We start from the raw sequence: 23,882 nt of genomic DNA on the forward strand, positions 1-23,882 counted from the left end.
GATGAATGGATAAAGATGTGGTACATAAATAAAATGGAATATTACTCAGCCATTAAAAAGAATGAAATAATGCCATTTGCAGCAACATGGATGGACCTAGAGATTGTCATACTGAGTGAAGCCAGAGAAAGACAAAAATCATATGATATAGCATATATGTGGATTTTAAAAAAAATGATACAAATGAACTTATTTACAAAACAGAAACAGACTCAGAGAATGAACTTATGGTTGCGGGGGGGGGGGGGGGGGGGGGCGCGCGGTGCACGCAGGTTAGGGAGTTTGGGATGGACATGTACACAATGCTATATTTAAAATCTGTAAAAGAACAGATTCATGTAGATGTATAACTGAGTCACTTTGCTGTACACCTGAAAATAAGACAACATTGTTAATCAACTATACTCCAATATAAAATAAGAAGTTAAAAAAAAAATTTAAAAAGGAGGAGGAGGAGAAACTTCTAAGAAGACTAGGGCAACAGAGATATGCACATACTTAAAATTTGTTTCTAAATCTCATTTATAGGGCCAGGGCACTGTATGGGACATAATGACCAAAACTCCAACTGTACAGAAGGCAAAATAACCCCACAAGTATCTTGTCTTCCAACTTTTGTTCCTACGCTGCTTAAAGTGGTGGCAGAAAGATGAAACAACTTAAATCTGACATGGCCATCTATTTACAGAAACAAGTTAATTTTGTCTCCTATTTCCACAGGGGCTATTCTAAGCCTACACGCTCCCTTCAAGTTACAATTACCTTTTTCCACCACTCTAACCAAGCCAAGGAAAAACTTATTCAGCCTTCATCTCCCTCACAATTACATGGTACATTCCCTTTTAATCTTCTCATCTCTTTAAGACTATCCTCTCCCGTCTCTGTGACTGTACTCCAATTATTCCCCTTCCTGTGACAGAAATTTATTTCCCTACCCAATTCTTAACCTTCATCCTACTCAAGATGTTCTTCCTCCTGACCCTACAAACATCCTCCCTTCAGCTACTGCTCTCTTTTCCACTGAAGCCAAGTTTCTGTAAGGAACAGTGTATACTGCTACTCATTCATCTTTCAGTCTGGTTCAGTATGGCACTCTCTCACTGCCAAATACAACAGATCCCCTTTTCACTCCAGAACCTCCTTGGTGCCACATCTGCCTCGGCTGATGACACCCCATGTCCATGGCTTCACATACATTCTTTTTTGACTAGCTCCTCCTCACTCTCCAGTAGCCCCTTTTAAGCGGGTATCCCCAAGTAGTGTCATTAGCCCTCTTCTCACTCTACAGACACCCTCTCTATGGGCAGCATCATACATACCTACGGTTTTAATGACTTATGAGCATAAGATCTTTACTGTCAGCCCTAATTTCTCTACTACTTTCATACTGTAATATCTATCCATTCATAATGCTGAAAAAAGAGCAATCTCCTTAGCACAGCTGTGCAGTGCTTTACAGGCTGGTCTCATGTGACCATTCCTAGTTTCTAACCCAATCCATATATTGTAAGTCTCACAAAATAGCTCTTTTTTGGTAAACAGTTTTATTGACGTATAGCATACACAGAAAAGTGCACACATTCTAAGTTCACGAAGTCATGAAGTTAACACATTTCTTGATCGCCACTCAGATCAAGAAACGAAATATCATCAAGTAACCCAGAAGTCCTCCTCCTCACTACCTATGCCTCACCTCCTCCTCACTACCTATGCCTCACCTCTGAAACATCTTAAACTCCAAACACACTGACCTATGCTTCCTATTCCCCAAATATTTCATACTTTCTTTACTGGACCTTCTATCCTTCCCCTGCACACACCAATTTCTATTTCTCTCTTAAAGCCAAACTCAGATATCTTCCAAACTCAGATATCTTCTTCTGTAGCACTGGTATATCTTTGTTCACACAGCACTTTAATGTTCACAACAACACTTTTTCCACTATAATATACTACACATTCACTGCTTGTTTTTTTTGAAGGCAAAGACCACAGAGCACCTATCTCTATGTCTGTAGGAATTAGCCCAGTATTGCCACAAAAAAAGTGTCTCCAGTAAATGATTTTTTCCTAAAACACTTAAAACTCAAACCTTCCTTGGAAGAAGACCTTTCTCTATCTACTTTACCTGTGCGACATTCATTGCAGATAAATTTTCCTCTGGGCATTTCAGTTAATCCAAGGCACTCCAGGTGGAAAGCCCCACAGCACTGAGCCTCACATAATAGCAGCTCACCCAGTTTCTCACAGTTCTGTTAAGAGAAAGAAAACAGATCTGTCTATAGAAAAAGGTTTTTAAAAATCCCAAGCAGAAGGTCTTCATTAAAGCAAAAGTTAAGAAGAGCTGTGCCAGAAACAAAAAATCCCGCCATTCATTCAGCTAGTATTTAACGATTACCTCCTCTGTGCCAGGTACCACAAGGTCCCTGGCTCCCATCATTCTTATAGTCTAAGGATACAAAGATACAAATAAATGATTAAACAAACAAAAGATATCAGAAAATGTAGGTATTTGGAAAGAGCATTCAAATAGCAACTTTGGAGAGGGTGATTAGGAATGGCCTCTCAGACTGGGCTCTGAATGACAAGTCAGCCATGTGACCTGAAGAAGAGATCAAGAAGGCAGAAAGTACAGAAAGCCCCCGGCCAGGAAAATCCAACAAAAGCCAGTGTCACTGGACAAGAGTGAACAAAAGTTAGAAGTGGTAGAAATGAGGTGACAAAAAGGCAAGCAAGGGCCTGTATTAGCCTTATAGATTATGGTACAGAGTTCAGATTCTATTCTAATTGCAAAGGTGTGCCATTATAATGAGAGCTATACCAAGGGAAGGCTGAAATCAGGTATTCATCTAAAAACAGATCCCTATGACTGCTACATGAAAAATGAATTCAAGAGTAAAAAGGTGAGAGGAGAAGGGGAGATAATCAAAGAGGCTATAATGCAATGGTTCAAGCAAGAGATACTGGCCAGCTGGGACCTGGGTCATAAGAGTCCAGAAGGGCCCTGATTAAGATTTGAACAACCCGTGAGATACATCTAGAACCATATCAGAGAGATCACCTTTCTGAGACAATCTCATCTAAAATAGGGTGTCAGTGATGACAGAGCCTTAGGAAGTAGAGATCGAGATCTGCTGCTTTTGAAACATTGTACGATTATGAAAATTCTGCAAATTCCCAACATTTGTTACTTTTCACTCCTCTAATATCCTGACTTATTTTCCATAGTGATTAGCAGAAAAATACTAAAAATGAAAAAAGTCTTACTGTGTAAGACAAGAAAGGGGGAAAGATGGCTAGGCAAGTATATTATCTTCAAGAACCCAAAGAAACAGAACAGGTCTTGGCCACTTAACATCAAAGCTTAAATAAGCAAGCAAGTAGGAGAGCTTTGGGATAAAAGGCCAGAGGCAGCCAGGGATTAAAAGGGGACCCCAAGGGATTCTGAGCTAGTCTCACATGTTTGGCTCTCCCATTATCTACTATTCATACACAAAAACTGACAAATGCCATAAATGTTACATGTTTTGTTTTGTATACTGAGAGTGCCAGCGACATCAGCTTGCCTGTACAATAAACAAATTCACCTTCATCACTTAAACAGGAAAACTTCAATTACAGTATGTACTGAGGAATAAATTTTTCAAATTAACCAAATGTTAAACACTAACCCTTTAATTGGAAAAACCATGTAATTCATCCTTCAAACTGGGACACTTGAGCATGAAAGGAGGTGCTATTAATAAACTATACAAGCACAACAGGTTTAAACAAAGACTGTTCCAAACAAACCATGACCACAGGGTTACAATACCTTCTTATATGACAATCTCTGTGGGCTTAACAGTTTCTGAGGACTAATGCTGTTTGGGAGCAGGTCTGAACCTTCTTTATATAGCAGTGAAACGAATAAACAAAGAAAATGAGTTGAAATTATATTGGCCATAATAACATTGCAGCCCTGGGCTAATTTTATTTTTTAGCAGGTTTAAAAAAAAAAAAAAGCAGTTTCAATTGGGGGAAAAAACAAAAATCTAATACTTTCAACTTTTTATATGCCAGTTTTTTAAAGTATTTACAAGCGCAAATCAAGACCATGAAAAGATAATATAGCCAAAGCATCCATTTAATGGACTCTACTCCCAAGTAAGATAAAGGTATTTGACATTAAAGTGGAGTCACACACACACACACACACACACACACACACACACAAGTGGAGTCACATGTCACTGAGCAGCAAAACAACATAGTGGTTAAGACTCAAAACCCAGATCGCCTGGGTTTGAATCCTGGCTTCACTGAGTGACTACAGGCAAGCTATTAAACCTCCCTGTACCTCAATTTTCTTATCTGTAAAACGAGAATAATGATCCTCTATCTTATGAGACTGTTATGATAACTAAACAGCGTAGTATTTACAAAGTGAATGGAAAAACACCTGACACATAGTAAAAAAACAAAACAAAAACAAAACACTGTATAAATGTTTATTAAACAAATAGAAAAACACACATGGTAGGTTCTCTAGAGTCAGTACTTTAAAGCAAAAAACAACCTCACTCAAAAACCAACAATCTTTATAAAAAAAAAAAAAAAAAAAACCAAACAAAAAAACCAACCAACATCTCGAAGTGAACATTCTCCTTGGAAAAGTCCTTAGAAAGCCAAAGATTCTCACACCATGAGAGATGCAGGAAAATTATCTTTGGCTGAGCAACCACAGATTCACCCCTTCCACCTCAGACCTACTTCAGAGCATCTACCCAGGGGCAACACTAAATATTTCTCTTCTTTTCTCTTTCTGTGGGAAGAGAGAAGAGTTAATTCCTTAAAGGTAAGTGATTCCACTGGAATCATCCAAGAGAATTTTTATTCTAACCATGGCTACACCATCAAGAGATGGGAGAGGATTCTTCTTAAAAGATATGCATGCAGTGAAAATGCAAGCAGGCAAACATTCTCTACCTGACAAACATTCTCCTTGAGTGCAGCTCCTCCTCCTCGTTCACCCTGCAGTTTTTTAGATGTAGGCATTCCGTGGTCATTTTCTACACCCTCCTCAATGGGCTCCTTGGGGCTTGCAGCTGTCCTGTGTGTCATCAGTTCTCCCTTACAGAGAAAAAATATCATCCCACATCTGTATTATTGATGTCTCCTCCATCTGACCCCCTCCCTCTGGGCTGCTATTTGTCTAGCCATTAAGCACTTACAGGTGTTCAGCCAATCACGCGGGCGGACTGCATGCAATGTTAGTTCTAACCCTGCTGTGATTGGGCGGGTAGTGGGCGCCTCATGCCCTGCCACTAACTGCTCTGAGGCTGTTCCACTGGAACTTTTTGAGCTGTTCCATTTTAAGGTTTCACTAAGGGAGAGAAAACATTCTTAAGTTTATTTGATTACTTATTTGTCCTTCCAAGATCAGTGTTTCCTAAATAATGCCCCCCTTGGGCATTCTATTCAAATTGTCCTGGAAAGAAACACTCTGTATCATGTGTGTGATGCTGACCTGACTTGTTCTAATTCTCTTTTAACCTGAGTTGGAAAGCTAGGGACAGCATCAATGACTGCACTGATGCTCTTCAAGAAAATGGCTTTAAATCTCTGTTTCCTAAAAGTCGCTGTTTACAAACATTACTCTAAAATTAAGCAGTTGGTGGTCTCAATAAATAAGCAAATGAGTTTCTCCCCTAATTGCAGTCTCAACTTTCAAAGAGTAATCTCCACCTTCACCTGGATTATATAGTTACTTGATATCGCGCTCTCCGGTTTTAGAACAATTTTACTTCATGATGAAACAGTTATATATTTCATCTGACACCTAGAGCATGAGGTGTGATCTTTTAAAAAGATCATACCCACAGATGCCACATGTGCTTTGACTTATTTCTACTAGAATCGGGTTCTCCTTTTTCTCCAGGACTCAGCACTACTAGCTGTTTCAATAGAATACTATTTTTAGGTAAACTCAAGGGAAAGAGGGATGTGGCCTCTACCATGAAAAGCAGCTTCACTTTGGAAGGTCAAAAGATGAAGAACTGTGTGATACCTCGGAGCTTGGAGTTTCTTTTGATGAGTTGTCATTTTTCACTTTTTTACAATGCACCTTGGCTGTAGCATGCCTCTGCCGTTTTCGCTTCCTTGGTTTATCAAACAACTTGGTGGTGCCTAGGACAGGAAAACAGGTGTTACCTGCTGGCTGATTACGCATATGTCCAAGAATTCCTAACCTCAACTAAAGGGACCTCATAGAATTACGGAATGTTAGAGTAAAAACCAATCTTAATTTTAATTCTCCAACTTTGTAGATGAGGAACACAGGGTCAGAGAAGACAAAAAGACTTACCCATTAGTATATAACTAGTTGCAAAAACGGCTACATATATATATGTGTGTATATATATATATGTGTGTATATATATATATATATTCTGCCTCATACAGATTAAACAATAAATGTATAGGTTATTAAAGCAATTTCATTTTATACAATTGAAATGAAAGGCTTTCTAGTTCCAGAAAGGACTTTAATACCCTACAGATGGGGAGGAAATGCATTTAGTAGTCAGGAAAAAATTCTAAAACCTGGCCTCCAAGATTAAAGACAATAAACTATATCAATCTATGACTTAAGGATTAAAACAGAAAGTTGAAACACATAAGATCTGGCTTACAGGAGGAGAGAAAAATACCTCCCTCCCTTAACCAATACATTTATTGGTGAAAACGATATTCACGCAGTGGTACTATAACCTTGAATATCCAACAATATAAAATGAATGCCTAATCTGGCATATTTAGAAATCTAGTCTCTCCCTCATTTTTTATTATATGTATTTCAACTCTTTGTTATAGAAACATTAAAAGGAACCTAAAGAGATATTTTGTAAAATGTTCCAAGATATTTGGGGTAGGTATCAACATGAAGATTGGAATCTGGAAGACTGCTTTAGGGCTCTCTTCTTGATCTGCCTGATTGAGATGGAAAAGCTCTGCTATCAAAGCTGCTGACAACCTAAGACTAAAAAGGAAGAGTTAATATGGTGGCAGAATAAAGGTTCTAAATTCTCACAAGTTGAAACATTTAGATGAAAGTTACAAAGGATAAAGTTCAGGCTTTAAATTTTACAAAAAACTAAAGTACATACAAATGTATAGGGAAAGAGCTGATATTATTTTGAAAGCAGTTTTTTTCCTAAATCAAGCAAACAAGTTGACCAACCTATCTTATAATTGCATATGGGGTTAAAATAGGTTAATATATTGCTAAATTTACTTGCTAAAAAACTTAATAACCACAGATCACATTTAAAGACATATACATTTAAGATCACGTAAAATATAATCTCCCCATAATACCCTTTGCTGATAGACCGAATCTGATGCAGCGTGCTCAAATCTAGGCTAATATTTCAGGAATGACACTAATCAATAAACAGCATTGGTAGACAAAATAATCAAAGGGGTAGAAAGAACTGGTATGGAGAAAACACAGGGTGGATAACGAGACAGTAGTGTGGCAATAAATTTGGTCAGGTCTAGATATAGTTCCCAAACCCTTCTACCCTCTTTCACCTTCATGTTTATTCTACAAAATAGGCATAATATGGATAACATCCTAATTCTTTGTAATGCTTCAGATTCATCAGAGGTAACAGTTCTTAAGCAAAGAACCCGATAGAGTAGATACTTAATTATGATTAGTTTATCTATTATTGAATGAAGGGCTGCTGATTTCTCCTGTGGGCAGAAACAAGATGACCAAACAGAGGTTCCAGGAAACAAATTCCAATTTAATCTAGAAGATTCTCAAGGCCTTTGAAAGCAACCATAATAGACTAGGCTCAAATGTAAGCCCTCTTTTTCAAGTATATGTTCACTGACAAAGGTCACAGGTGTGATAAAAGAAAGTAAGACTATGAAAGACTTGTTTAAGATGATTTGTAATTTCCCCCTCAACTCAAATTCTGTATTTTCTGTCCTACAGAAATAAAAACTGAATCACAGCCAAGAAAGTCATGATGCAGTATGGAGAATTATCTAATAAGAAAATTAAGGAGCTGATTTTTCTTTATTGTTCCTAACATTTCCTTAACGCTAATGTAATTCTAATTCCATTTAGCTAATTTCAGCATACAGTTGGAAGTGAATCAACACAAATTTCTAGTGTCTTACGTAGTTTCAGGATGCATATATTGGGCAAACAAGTCTTAGAACTTGCAACCTCATTAGTCTTGCTTAGCAACTTTTCTCGTTAACTATCAAGTTACTTCACACTTATTTTTGCAACACATTTTTAAAATCTCAAAAACACTCACCTCCAAACTCTTTAGAACGAGATGTAGCACACGATTCAGTAATGTCATTCTCCAAGTGACCAGCTTCATAACACTACAAATAAGTAAAATGCATCACGTTTTACAAAAGAAAAGAAAAACCCTTTACATTATGTGCCAAAAGCTGAAGTGTCTGTTGCCAAAGATACAGAATCTTGGCTGTTTTTAACAATGAAATAAACAGAATAATAGTAAAGGGTTGAACAGAAACTTTGTGGGGAAAAGCATCAGGTTTTTTTTGTTTTTTTTTAATGCTCTAAAACTCAAGACCACCACATACTTGGGGCGGGGCGGGACTGGCTTACTCAGAGACTCCCAATATATAAAGCAGATATAGGACACTGCTCTGAGTGAAGTGGGAGAGAAAGAGAAAAGGTGTGTGCTCATAGACCTACCAGCTCAATTCTATTCCACAACACTGTGTATTAAGTTGATGTAGATTAATATAAATTAAAGCAACACTGAAACTAAAAACAAAACACTTAACATTGGGAATTCCCTGGCAGTCCAGTGGTTGGGACTCCGTGCTTTCACTGCCGAGGGCCCCTGGGTCGGGAAACTAGGATTCCACAAGCCACGGGGCATGGCCAAAAAGAAGAGAGAGAAACCTCAAACATCGAGAGTAACTCACTACACATTTTACTCCCCAACTACTACTACTTGTATGAATTAGTTCTATTCCAAGAAAATGTCTTCTCCTATAAGAATAACATTCTTCATCGTGACTGTAAAACAAAATTTAGTGGCCACAAAAGTCAATATAATGGACTCTATTCTTGCTATGAAGTTCCCAAAGTTTGGGGTCAAAACAAGATAAAACGCAGCTGGGAATTTCTGAACACTTAATATATACATTAATAAGTCATAAGAATGTAACTTTCCTCATGTTCTATGTGGATAAGAGTATTACGAAGTCAAATAAAATGAAGTAGCAAGTGTTAGGTATCTAGTTAAATGGAACAAAACATTAGTAGGCAAATCCAAAATAGACTGCATAATTTAAAGAAAAACACCATCTACATTACTTAGATAACCAATTTACACTTTATTGTTTAACACTCACCCAAAAGCTGTGGTGCAAAAACAATCAGAATGCTCCCCAAAACTACAGCTTTCTACAGATTCTCATTTCTGACGACATCAATTTTGTAAGTTAAAACAGAAATAACAGTGCCCGCACACACACACACGCAATCACACTACGTGCATAAAAATTCATCTGCTCTGCTTAGAATAAAAAAGACCAGGGACTTCCCTGGTGGTCCAGTGATTAAGACTCCGTGCTTCTAGTAAGATATCACATGCCGTGAGGCACAGCCAATAATAATAATAATAATAAATATATTTAAAAAAAACACACAGAGAACTCTGTAAGTGCCTTGGGGAATATGCCAAGATGCCAGTAACTTACTTTATGCATACTCTGGTATGGATATGCATTAAGTCAGTGCACTCTTAAGGTACCACTACCTCAACAGACAATCCCTCTTTCTCTAATCCACCTACAGACAAGGTGTGGCCTGCCTGGCAACCCATGGTGTAGTCCCAAGATGGAGCTGGATCATGGTTTTAACCTGATGGCAAAATATACCTCAGAGTAAGGAGGACCTTAACTGCGAAGCTGACTAGATTAGATGGCAGAACTGACTTCTAAAACAGAAAAAAGGTCACTTTTCTCCAGAGTCCAGGTCATGCGATCACCAGTAATTCTGGTTTTCTCTTGCTCTAGCGCCAAATCTGATGCCTATCTCCCTACCAAAAAAGCTAAAATTCAACAGTAACAGAGTTATTAATTATACCTAATGCTTAAAAAGACCAAAAATATGAGAGACAGAAAATTGGATAGCCATCAGAGGTTTTTAACTAATGGCGCTAAAACAATTGGTCATCCACTTCAAAACTCCACCTCAGGGACTTTTCTGGTGCTCCTGTGGTTAAAAATCCACCTTCCAATGCAGGGGATGTGGGTTTAATTCCTGGTTGGGGAACTAAGATCCCACATGCTGCTGTGCAATTAAGCCCAAGCATTCTAGAGCCCGTGTGCCACAACTAAGACCCGAAGCAGCCAAATAAGTAAATATTTTTAAAAATAAATAAACAGGACTTCCCTGGTGGCACAGTGGTTAAGAATCCACCTGCCAATACAGGGGACACGCGTTCGACCCCTGGGCCAGGAAGATCCCACATGCCATGGAGCAACTAAGCTCGTGTACCACAACTACTGAGCTTGCGCTCTAGAACCTGCAAGCCACAACTACTGAAGCCCACACGCCTAGAGCCCATGGCTCCAAAACAAAAGAAGCCACCACAATGAGAAGCCCCCGCCTGCAAGGAAGAGTAGCCCCCACTCTCCGCAAATAGAGAAAGCGCATGCACAGCAACGGAAGACCCAACGCAGCCAAAAATAAATAAATAAATCTTTAGGAAAAAAATTTTAAATAAATAAATAAACAAAGTCTCAGAGAGGACTTCCTAAGTGGCGTAGTGGTAAAGAATCTGCCTGCCAATGCAGGGGACATGGGTTTGAGCCCTGCCCTGGGAAGATTCCACATGCCGCAGAGCAACTAAGCCCATGTGCCACAGCTACTGAGCCTGTGCTCTAGAGCCCGTGAGCCACAACTACTGAGCCCATGTGCCACAACTACTGAAGCCCACGTGCCTGGGGCCCGTGCTCCACAGCAAGAGAGGCCACTACAATGAGGAGCCTGCGCACCACAATAAAGAGTAGCCCCCGATCGCAGCAATTAGAGAAAGCCCGTATGCAGCAATGAAGACCCAACACAGCCAATAAATAAATTAAATAAATTAATTAATTAAAAAAAATTTTTTTAAAAAGTCTCAGAGAAAATACTCAAACCAGCATTATGATTAACAGCCCCCACATGAAAAAACGCAAATGTGCATCAACAAGAGAAAAGATGGGGAAATTGTACTTGAACTACTACTCAGCAATGAAAGGAAATGAACTACTGAAATAGCATCCTTGTGGATATATCTCAAACACGTGTTGAATAAAAGAAGCCAGTTAACAAAAACGAAACAACATATACAACATACAGGAACAAGCAAAACTAATCTATGGTAACAGAAGTTAGAGAGTTTTGCCTCTGGAAGAGATGAGAGTGGGGAATTGAATGAAAAGGGGCACGAGAACTTCCGCAGGTGATGGATACAGAGCATACTTAGTTGGGGTGCTACTTACATGGCACATTGTCTAGAGCCATCAAGCAGAACAATTAAGATCTGTGCATTTTATTGGTATAAATTAAATCTCAAAGAGTTCTGGGACACGTTTGCCTATATAAATTAAATTAAGTATATCAACTAAATCATGCTTTTTATTCCCTTAGGGAAAAAACTTAACCCATAAATATGACAACTTAAATTTCAGACTACAAAACTGCATTTGGCAAGGCAAGGTTATACAAATTAACACTACTTTTAATTTTTTTTTATTTTTATATAATTTTAGAGGTTATACTCCATTTACAGTTATTATAAAACAAATTAATACTATTTTTTAAGTAATCCAGTCTCAAAACTATTGAGGATTCAAAATTCATCTTATTCCTTCAAATCATTAACTTATGTACGTCAATTATAGCTCCATAAAATGGGGGCAGGACCATTCTTACTTTCATCTCTAGCAGTAAGACAACAGCCTCCCATGACAATACCATTAAACTTATCATCTGATTGCAAATGTCACTTCCACAATCAAAACATTCAACCGAATCCCAGTTTCCCTGGCCCTTCCCATCTACCTCTTCCAACAATCTTGTGCAGTGGCCAAGATCTGAATAATACAAATCCAGGGGGGAAAGCACTGCAGAAGGTGATTATCACAGCCTTACTAGAGTGTAAGGTACAATAGAGGATAGTGAGTTAGAGACACATGGTCACTGAAGGTTGCACAAACTGCAGAGAGAGTTCAGAGGGTGGAAGATGAGCCTAAGAATAACTGAAAAGTCCATGTCATAAAACTTCTTTGAGAAGAATAAAAGAACTAAAGTACATAATTGTGGCTTTTTAAATAAGGTATAAAAACACAAATAAAATTTACATTTACAGATGGGTGATTAACAAAAACTAGGGGCCTTAATATAGGATTAAAGGATAGACGTTTGCTTCGGCTAAGGAAAGAATTCCAAAACCTCAATTTACTTATGATTTGATTATAATCTGTATTTTTTCTTTAAAGAAAAGAATTTTTTAAAGTAGCAAATCTGTGCATCCGAGAAATGAATTTGTAACATATACCCTGAGTTACTCCTCAAATACAAAGACAGCAGGATGTATCCTAAGGAATCAATATTCAGTTATCACCCATTATAAAATTAGAAAATCATTTTCTATTTCCAACTACGAGTTAATGATGTCTTCTTGGCTAATGGAAACCAAGTCTGCAAAACTAAAGATCAAATGTTTCTGCCTGGATTATAGCTGAGCTAGGTCTTTTCTGAGGTATTATGCAGACAGGGCGATGGCTTAAGAATAGGTTGGTGGCTTGTAGAGACAGAAGTGAAGTAGAAATCAGGTAAGAGGGTTTGAGCACAGAAAAGAAATTACAACAAACACAAACTTTACTCAATTGTAAAAGCTTTTTTTCATTTTCATTTGAAGAGTAAATCTAAAATCAACTGATACACATGTCCATACAAATGCAAAATGGCCTATCAATGTAGGATCTCTCAGGTCAACCAAGTGTACTCTGACATTCTATAATTTCTATGTAAATGTACATTAATGTCATAAGTATTACTAAAAGATTTGTTTTTAAAATTCCCTATTCCCTGGATTCAACCCTATTTTAAAATTGACTAAAACAACATACCTTTTTAGTAAGGCCAAGTTCCCCTTTCTTGGGCATAAATCCAGGGTCTAAATCATTGGATTCAAGAAGTTTCTTAGTTGGTTTTCTCTGACGCTTACTTTCATAATTTCCTGAAATGCATGTATCTTTTCATTAGATGATTTAGAAACTGGACACAAACTAATTTTTAAAAATTTCTACATATCACACAAGAATTATTTATCATTTTTTTTACGTTTTTCTCATCATCTTGTTGGGAGGGACAGGGTAGAATTTATTTATTCTAAAATATTAGTTAACATAAAACAAGAAAGTAGTTCTCAATACAGACACAAACTAATGTGAGGATGTTCTTACGTCTGTGTGTGTGTGCACACTTACACACACACACATATATATATTTTTAAAATCACAAATGAACTAGGGGAGAAATCAAAAGGGCAGAATTGCCTTTAGAGCAATCAACTGGTGGTAAGAACAAAAGAAGGAGAAGTGAGGTAAAGTAGAGCCTGAATTCTGGGCATAAATGGACCAGGATTAGAATTTTTGTTCTGCTCCTAAATGAGTAAAAGACACTTGTTTACTTTGTAGGACTGCTCTTAAGAATTATAGAAAAGAGCCTAATAACAGAGTTTGGCACATAATGGGCAATGAGGTGATAACTATTATTCTTCTTGATTCTGCCATATTTGGTCATGCACAATTGGGATACCTTTTTAAAGAATAACATCACAAGCTATTGTTGGGAATGTAAAAAAGTTACATTCAAAATTTTCCTTGGCTGACTATAATACTCAATAGTTGGAAGGTTTACTCCAACATTAAAAAGAAAGAAAGAGAGAGAGAGAGAGAGAGAGAAAGAAAGAAAGAAAGAAAGAAAGAAAGAAAGAAAGAAAGAAAGAAAGAAAGAAAGAAAGAAAGAAAGAAAGAAAGAAAGAAAGAAATGAAAGAGAGAAAGAAAGAAAGAAAGAAATGAAAGAGAGAGAGAGAGAGAGAGAGAAAGAAAGAAAGAAAGAAATGAAAGAGAGAAAGAAAGAAAGAAAGAAATGAAAGAGAGAGAGAGAGAGAGAAAGAAAGAAAGAAAGAAAGAAAGAAAGAAAGAAAGAAAGAAAGAAAGAAAGAAAGAGAGAGAAAGGGAAAAGAAAAAAAAGCCGGTGAATTAGAGACAGCATGTTTAGATCCAATTCTCACCAGGTGACATGTATATACAGAAAGATAAAGGGAAAAGAAATTGGTAATTAACTTCAAGGGAGTATTTACTCTTAGCTGCTTGCTATACATCAGGTAAATTTCATTATACTTTGCATTACAATCTCCATTTTATGCACTGAGGAAATAAGTTCAGACCTTAAACAACTTCCCAAGTAACACAAAGATTGGTGAAGTCAGTATCTGAAGTGTAATTTTTATGTGTTCACTCCACTAGTATGCAGTGCCCCTCCCCCAAACCCTGTTAGCTTGGGCGCTGATCCACACTGCTGCTGATCAACAATCATGAAGAGCCATACTGGTGTAAGGAAAACAGTTTTTAAAAATACGTCTTCCTGACAGTACACCACCAATTCACGGTCAGTGACTATATCCAATTAGCCGGTATTTTAGGGATTTCTCAGAATCAAAGCGGGTAGTTTGTTATATATATAGAGATACACTACTGGCTTCCCATCAAAACATACTAAAATCTCCTGTTTCCTCTAATTATACCCACTTACATACTGAGACCCATCCCCATCTTACCTGGTGTTTTAACTAGCAATTCCTCAGACTCAAGGGCAGGCCGGGAAGAGACTTCCGGAGCCACAGGCACAGACAAGGTCAGCTGTGGCAACTCAGCATGTCCACCTCCAAGTTCTGATTGAGCCAAGGGCCCTTCCAAAAATGGAGCCTCCCTTTCAAGAACTGGAGGCTCTTCTTTGGTTGAAATCAAAGAATTCTCATCCACCTGTTTGTTCTGAGCACTAGATCGACATCGGGCTAAAAGGCTTTCCTCTTCACAGCGGAAACTTACCTAAGACCAAAAGATAAACATGGAATCCATAGGCCAAAGTTACTGTAATTTAAGTGTCAAAAAGAATAATGCACTTATAAAGGAATGAAATTCTGACACATGCTACAAATGGATGAAACCTGAAGACGACATTACACTAACTAAAATAAGCCAGACACAAAAGGACAAATATTATGATTCCACTTATATAAGGTACCTAAAATAATAAAATTCATAGAGACAGAAAATAGAATGGTGGTTCCCAGGGGCTAAAAGTAGGGGGAAGTGGGAAGTTATTTTTTAATAGGCACAGAGTTTCAGTTTGGGAACATGAAAAATTTCTGAAGATAATGGGTGGTGGTGATGGTTGCACAACAATGTGGGTTTACTTAATGCCACAGAACTGCACACTAAAAAATGGTTAAAACTAAATTTTATGTTTTATGTATTTTACTATAGTTTTTTAAAAGGGTAAAAATGTCATTGGATTGAGATACACTGAAGCTATAAGAAATCATTAAGGCCACAGTGATAATCTTAAAAAAAGGAGAAAAAGATTCCCCAATACGTCATCAAAAAAGCAGCTAATAATAAACCTCCAATGTTGAGTTGGTAAATTAATGGGAAAGAAATACATGCCTCTCATGTATTGCAGTACTATAAAATGACAGAGATTGCCAGATAATATAAGTAGAAGAAATAATAAAATCTAAAAGTCTTCATTTTGTAACCCTGAATGAAATTATTGATATAGACAAGGATCTACAACTGACATTTTTAAAACATCAGGGAAATGGCTGGTGGGGAACAGGACATTCTCTTGGAGCCAAAGTAATTATACACATACTTGATCAAAAGAGGTAAAACATAACTCCAAAGAGAGAAATCAGTTAGTCACCACTGTGAACCTTCCAATGTCATGCAACATATGACACCTATGATGTAATCTAGCCAAAAATGTTTAACTTGAATATATCAAATTGTTACTTGTATCTACCACCTAAAGAGGAACACAGAAGCAATCACACAAATTGAGAAGGCAGATGCTCTACAAGTGTCACTCTCATTGCTTATAAAGGGTAATGAAAAGGGGGGACTGTCCTGCATTTAAAGTGATTTAAGAAATATAACAACCAGATACAACGTGTAGTCCTAGACTAGATTTTAGCTTGGATAAATTAAATGTAAATGTTAGGAAACAACTGGGGACATCTGAACATGGATTTGTTATTAGATAAACTGACCTTTTTAGATGTGACCATGATAAACTGGTTGTGAAGAAAAATGTTCTGATTTTCAGAGGTACATGTTATTTAGGGACATGCAGTCAAAATATCTCTACTTTAAAGTATTTTGAGTTTAAAGAAACTGAATCTACAAATAAAGCAAATTATAAAATTTGTTTACACAATCAGGATCATACGGTTATTTTTAATACCCTGTATTTTTACTAAACATTTTATCATAACAATATTCCTAAATCATTACATACATTTTGAAAGCAATGGGGGAAAATATATACACACACACTATACACACATAGTACAAAGACTCATTTATACATTTCCTGTATAACTAGTATATGCTAAGTACTGTGCCAGAAGCTGGAAATAAAAAACTGAAAAACAAGATCCCAACTAAGGAAATTACTGTCCCATGAAGATAAAATACAATACTGAAGGCAAAACTGCAGTATCCGAAAAGGAATGATGAAAGGTTGTTGAAATGTTGGAATATACCTTGTGCACCTGTTCCTGTACCTTCTTTTGTTTTTTCTTAGGAGCAAATATCTGATCATATTCTTCTGTATATTCCAGAAGCCACTTGCTTGGCTTCCTAAGGCGTTTCTTCTCTGACCGCACAGCTAAAAGAGGAGAAACAAGTTCAGTATTAACCAAAAAGAGGAAAACCCAATGTTTTCATGCAGCCATTCCTGCACTCCCAAAGGTACAGAAATAGGAAACTCACAAAAACACTATGCCTTAAGCTCCAAGAGGCTAAAAATGATTTGCTATGGTTTATCCTATGCAAAAGTTGGGCGGAAGGAGACTTTTGTTGCTCTATCCACACACACACAGCCCATCCAATCTTAAAGAAATTAAACTGAAACTAGTGTCCTATAGTGACAGAGCTAACATTAAAATATAGATTCTAAATCAGGTAAATTCATAAAAAACACCATGAATTAACATTTTAAATAACACCTCTCTGGACTATGCAGAATACTAGATGAATACTCAGAAAGAGTATTTACCTAATCAGCACCACCACATGAATTTCAAAAGCATTTTACACATATTTGATATCATGGTTACAGTGAGTTTCACACTAGAAACATTAAAAATATATAATTAATAAGTATACCATTATCTCCATAACATTTAAAAAATGTATGCCAAAGACAGAAAAGATAAAATAAAATATAGAATTTGGAGTACTTGCTTTTTAAAAAAAACAAAAACAAACAAAAAAAACCCCACAACTCTTGTCATGTTTTATGATAAAATACCAAAGTATCATATACCATTTTTCTTTGAATTAATGGTGAAACAAATATCTATTATATTTTCCCTATAAAACTCTGTCCCAGTTTGAATATACTTAACATGCTATAATCATTTTACCATACTGTAAACTCTTTGGGAGGAGAGGCTAATGCCTACAGAACACAGGATACAATCTACTCAGGTGGCCAGGAGTATTTCATGATACAATGACCTCACAGAAAGCTATTCCTGCCTCACTTGAATGTGGCAATACTGGTGTTCTCTCAGTAAAAGAAACACAAAAGTAGAGACCAAAAAGAAAAGGTCACAGACTCAGCAAGCTTGGCAAAGGCTCTTACTCCTTAGCACACATGGAAACAAGCCATAAAACCTTCATTAGGACAAGATGTGGAAAAGAATTTGTTTTTACTAATTCTGTTCTAATTTCACATTAGTAAAGAGTAGTAATACACCATTTCTTTTATTTAAAGTTAACGTAAAAGGAGGTGAAAACTTAGCACCACACAAAAACCTAAGCATGGATTTTTACAGCAGCTTTATTCGTAACTGTCAAAACTCAGAAGCAACCACGATGTAGATGAATGGATAAACACTCTGCGGCACACGCAGACAATGGGTTATCATGAGCCACTAAACAGAGATGAACTATCAAGTCATGAAAAGACACAGAAGAACCTTAAATGTATATTACAAAGTATAAAAAGCCAATCTGAAAAGTTTACATACTGTAGGATTCCAACTATACAACATTCTGGAAAAGGCAAAACTATGGAGATTATATAAAGTGGTTGCCAAGCTAAGGTAAAGAATATCAGGAACAAAAGAAGAATATGGCCTTTGGATACTGGAAGGGAATATTAAAAGCTAGAAAATTACAAAAACAAGTGGAATGAGGAGTAGATCATGCAAACCTCAATACAGGGTAAGCAGCAAGCATGAAACTGAACAGGATCCAAAATACACTACCACTAACTTTCTTGGCAAATACACATCAATTCCAAGCACAGAACCAGGACCTACTGTGCAGAATGGAGATAAATTGTTCATATAGGACAAGTCAAGCAATAGCTTTAAGTTTAAAGAGTGCACGAATACCAGCTAAAATAATAAAATATCCAAAAAGCTGAATCAACCCCACATGTGCACCAACTGATGAGTGGATATGTAACATGTGGTATATCCACACACTGGAATATTATTCAACAATAAAAAAAGACTTTGATCTCTCTCCCTCCCTCCCTATATGTGTGTATGCATATATATACACACACATATACATATATACACACATACAGAAATATATACACATATACACACATGTGTACACACACACACACACAATTCCCCATCCCTAGCTCTTGCCTCACCTCATGCATGTTACAGGGTCTGGCCCAGCACACAGGAACTAAAGAGCCTGAAGCAGGATACCCAGGACTAAGGGTGCTGTGCCTGAGGCAAAGGACTCAGGGCATGGGGACAGTTGAGGGTGGAGGAGTGCAGCGCCCAGGGCAATCAGAGTGGGGACCCAGGCAGGACCTTGGGCACAACTTAAAGGAGGGCAAGCGTTAGGGAACAGGAGACAGGCAAGCAGAGCCATCCATGTCTGAGGCCAGGGTGCCCAAGGTGCTAGGTGCACAGAATATAGGGTCCCTAAGACACAGGGAGTCAGAAAGTGGGGTGTTCTAGGCACAGGGCACCCTAGATGTGGGATTTTTCTGGCATCGGGTGCAGAGAAAGGTGGGGTGCCCAGGCACAGGATGCACAGGACGTGGGGTATCGAAGGCACAAGGCACGCTTGGCATGGGAGTCCCAAAGTGCAAGACAGGATGTGCAAAGTGAGGAATAAGAAGTATGACATCTGAGACACGGGTACCGACCCATGTGGTGCTGAGCACATGGCCAAAAAGAACAAGATTTTTTTTCTTAAATATTTTATTTATTTATTTGGCTGTGCTGGATCTTAGTTGCAGCATGCGGGACCTCCGCTGCAGCACACAGATCTTTTCGTTGCAGCACGCACATGGCATCTAGTTCCCTGATCAGGGATTGAACCCGGACCCCCTGCATTGGGACTGTGGGGTCTTAGCCACTGGACCACCAGGGAAGTCATAAGAACAAGATACTGCTACATGCCACAATGTGAACAAACCACAGACACATTATGTTAAATAAAAAGACCAAGACACAAAAGAGCACATGTTGTGTGATTCTATTAATATGAAATGTCCAGAAAAAGCAACTCTAGAGAGAGAGAGTAGACTAGTGGCTGCCTGGGACTAGGAACATGAATAAGGACTAACTATAAACAGGGCAGAGTGATCTTATGGGAGCAGGATAAGTATTCTAATACTGACTTATGGGGATGGCTGCATAACTCAGTGAATTTACTAAAAATCATTTGCTTGCACACTTAAAGTGTGTGAATTTTGTGGTATGTAAATTATACCTCAAGTAAGTTTTCTTCTTTTCTTCAAAACAGTGACGTTTTGTCTCCCAGAAAACTGGAGTACTGACAGCAACATCACTCTGCCCATACAGATTATTAGCCCCTATCATACCTCTACTTTCCTAGTTCTGCGACCTCAGAGGCAAAAGAATTTAAGAAGAAAAAAAGGCAAAAACCCAAACAACTCGTCATGATAACGGCAAGTAGTAACTCAGCCCAAATCTCCTGTTGAAAGCAAATAAAAAGGCTATGTAAAGTGTTGAAAAAACTACCTTAAAAGGTGCAAAAAACCGACAAAATTGTAAAGAACTATAAACCAAAAACTAATGAAAAGTAATAACCCAGCGAAATAAGTAAAGCCCTGAAACTGATTTTGTCCTGAGGGCTTTTTGGAGATCCTGTTAAGGAGGCAGAAGCTTAAACTAAGGAGACTAAACTTGGGGCCCCTCAGGGCTCTATCCTCAGAGCCGCCGTGAAACAGAAATAAACCATGTCCCAACCCCCAGGAGACCACAAGGAAAGGGGCCTTGGCATCAAGTAGAAGGGGAGCAGGAGTGAGAACAGGCCCCTGAGAAATTGTGACTTACCCTCCTGTGGATCTGCAGCGTGATGGGCCAGGAAAATTCAAGCCCCCATAAGAAAATTGTAACTAACGCATTATGTTAACAGAATAAACAGGAATAATCATCTCAATAGCCACAGAAAAAACACCTAAAAAACTAAACAAACTAGGTATAGAAGGGAACTTTCTCAACCTGAAAGGTCTTCTATCAAAATCACAGTTAATGTCATAGTTAAATGATGAAAAATCAGATGCTTTCCCCGCTAAGATCAGGAGCAACACAAGGATGTCTGTTTGCTCTACTTACCCTCAACAATGCACTGAAGGATCTAGCTAGGGCAGTTAGGCAAGAAAAAGAAATAAAAGGCATCCATATTAGAAAGGATGAAGTAAAACTATCTCTTTTGGATGATGGCATGATTATGTACATAGAAAATCCTAAGGAATTCACAATAAAATGATTAGAGCTAAAAAAGGAGTTCAGCGAGGTTGCAATGTGTAAGATCAATACATAAAAATCAACTGGGGGGCTTCCTAGGTGGCGCAGTGATTAAGAATCCACCTGCCAATGCAGGGGACACAGGTTTGATCCCTGCTCCAGGAAGATCCCACATGTCGCGGAGCAACTAAGCCGTGTGCCACAACTATTGCGCCTGCGCTTTAGATCCCATGAGCCACAACTATTGAGCCCATGTGCTACAACTACTGAAGCCAATGCGCCCAGAGCCCATGCTCTGCAACAAGAAAAGCCATGGCAATAAGGAGCCCGCGCAACCACAACGAAGAGTAGCCCCCACTCACCACAACTAAAAGAAAGCCTGCAGGCAGCAAAAAAGACCCAACACAGCTAAATAAATAAATAAATAAATAAATAAATAAATAAATAAATATTAACTGGGGACTTCCCTGGTGGCACAGTGGTTAAGAATTTGCCTGCCAATGCAGGGGACAGGAGCTTGATCCCTGGCTGGAAAGATCCCACATGCCTCAGGGCAAATGAGCCCGTGGGCCGCAACTACTAAGCCTGTGCTCTAGAGGCCACGAGGGACAACTATTTAGCCCACATGCCACAACTACTAGGGCCTGAGTGCCGCAACTAGTGAGCCAGTGTGCTGCAACTACTGAAGCCCGCATGCCTAGAGCCTATGTTCCGTAACAAGAGAAGCCACCAAACCGCAATGAAGAGTAGCCCCTGCTCCCCACACCTAGAGAAAGCCCGCATGCAGCAATGAAGACCCAACACGCCAAAAAATAATAAAGTTCTCTTAAAATAAAAAAAGTCAACTGTATTTCTATATACTAGCAATAGGAAATCCAAAAATGAAACTAAGAAAACAATTTTATTTATAATAGCATCAAAAAAGGATAAAATACTTAGGAATAAAATGAACAAAAGAAATACAAGACTTGTACACTGCAAACTACACAACACTGTTGCAAGAGATCAAAGACAACTTAAATTAATGTAAACCATCCCCTGTTCTTAGTGTGCAAAACTTAACATGGTTACAGTGCCAACACTGCCCAAAATGACCTACAGATTCAGCACAACTCCTATCAAAAGCCCAGCTGAAAAAAAAAAAAAAAAGCCCAGCTGACTTTTAGGCAGAAATGATAAGAAGCTCCTAAAATAAACACAGGAATACAAAAATCAAGAGCCAAAACAAATTTGAAAAGGGATAAAGTTGGAGAGCTTCCACTTTCTGATTTCAAAGCTACAATAATTAATTACTATAAAGAGATTAAGACCTTGTGGTATTGGCATAATGACAGCATATATATCAATAAAAAAGAATTGTGAGCCCAGAAATAAACCATCACACTTACGGTCAAAAGATTTTCAAACAGGGTGCCAAGACCATTCAATGGGGAAGGAATACCCTTTTCCACAAATGGTGCTGAGACAACTAGATTAGGCAATGGTTACTTAGTTATGACACCAAAAGCACAAGAAACCAAAGAAAAAACAGACAAACCACACTTCATCAAAATTAAGAATTTTTGTGCTTCAAAATATATAATCAAGAATAAAAAGGTAAACTCACAAAATAGGAGAAAGTATATGCAAATCATATCTATTAATGGACGTATATGTGGACCATGTAAAGAATTTTCATAAATCAATAATAAAAAAGGCAAATAGCTCAATTAAAAAATAAGCAAAGGATCTATAACGACACTTCTCCCAGGATGATTTATAACTGAACATCTTTTTATGTATTTATTGATCAATTACATAAAAAGATGTTCAGCATTGTCAGCCATCAGGGAAATGCAAATCAAAACCGCAATAATGAAATACCACTTGACACCAACCAGGACAGCTACATCAAACAGATGTGTATGTGGAGGTATACACCTTTGCAAAACATTCTGGAAATTCCTCAAAACTTATACATGTAATCACCAAATGATCCAGGAATTTCACTGCTAGGTATATAGTAAAAATAAAAGCATATCCACACAAAACAGTGCACACGAATGTTCATAACGGCATTATTCATGAAGGCCAAAAAGTAAAAAACAATCCAAATGTTGATCAATAAATAAAATATGGCTTATTTGTACACTGGAACATCATTTGGCATTAAAAATACATGAAGCAAGAGCAACAACAGAGCAGCAACAACAGCAAGATGGCAGAATAGAAAGTCCCCGTATTATTTCCATTCAGAGACAGCAAACTAACAATATATGCATCAAAATACCTTTATGAGTACTCTAGAAATCAGTTAAGAAGTTACAGTACCCCAGGGCAAGTGCAAAGCCAAGAACAATAGCCTTGAAATGGATTAAAAGAGCCAATTCAAAAAAAAAAAGAGAGAGAGCCAATTCACTTTATTTGAGATTGCCACTCAGAAAGCAACGACAGCTGAGCTCCCCATCAAAGCCTGGGAGTGGAGGTGAGGGTGTCCAACATTCCGGCTTTTCAAGGGCTGCCCAAGGGGCAGGTTTCTGTCTAACCTGACTGGGAACACTAACAGAAGCCAATAGTCTGGACTCCTGGGGGCACTGCAAACAAGGGAGAGAGTTGGCAGCACGCTGTGGAACCAAAGGGCCTGTAGTGATGCACAGGGCAGCACAGCTTAGCAAGACTGGGAGAAGGCACTCAACTCCTGGCTTCTCTCTACAAAGGGAGGGAAAGGGGGAGCATGTGGCAATCCAGATTTCTAGAAAACTGCCCAAGGGATTACTATTTGTTTTGACTGCTTCTGGGATCTGAGAGAGAGC

At 38.0% G+C, this 23,882-nt stretch overlaps 1 protein-coding gene across 8 annotated transcripts in view; it reads right to left on the bottom strand.

Moving 5' to 3' along the window:
• NSD1 (nuclear receptor binding SET domain protein 1) overlaps positions 1-23,882 on the bottom strand; it is a 142,017-nt gene that overhangs the window by 39,304 nt on the left and 78,831 nt on the right. For all 8 annotated transcript variants that reach the window (XR_009052729.1, XM_057728206.1, XM_057728198.1 and 5 more), the window contains 7 exons: positions 16,876-17,000; positions 14,887-15,157; positions 13,171-13,280; positions 8,319-8,391; positions 6,050-6,168; positions 4,969-5,112; positions 2,129-2,252 (listed from right to left, as the gene is read on the bottom strand). Coding sequence is in view for 7 of the 8 variants with exons in the window: in XM_057728206.1 (XP_057584189.1) it covers positions 2,129-2,252; positions 4,969-5,112; positions 6,050-6,168; positions 8,319-8,391; positions 13,171-13,280; positions 14,887-15,157; positions 16,876-17,000 (966 nt within the window). In the remaining variant the exon portion in view is untranslated. The remainder of the gene's footprint in view (positions 1-2,128; positions 2,253-4,968; positions 5,113-6,049; positions 6,169-8,318; positions 8,392-13,170; positions 13,281-14,886; positions 15,158-16,875; positions 17,001-23,882) is intronic.

The sequence above is a fragment of the Hippopotamus amphibius genome, chromosome 1 (assembly GCF_030028045.1).
Source record: "Hippopotamus amphibius kiboko isolate mHipAmp2 chromosome 1, mHipAmp2.hap2, whole genome shotgun sequence".
NCBI lineage: Eukaryota > Metazoa > Chordata > Mammalia > Artiodactyla > Hippopotamidae > Hippopotamus > Hippopotamus amphibius.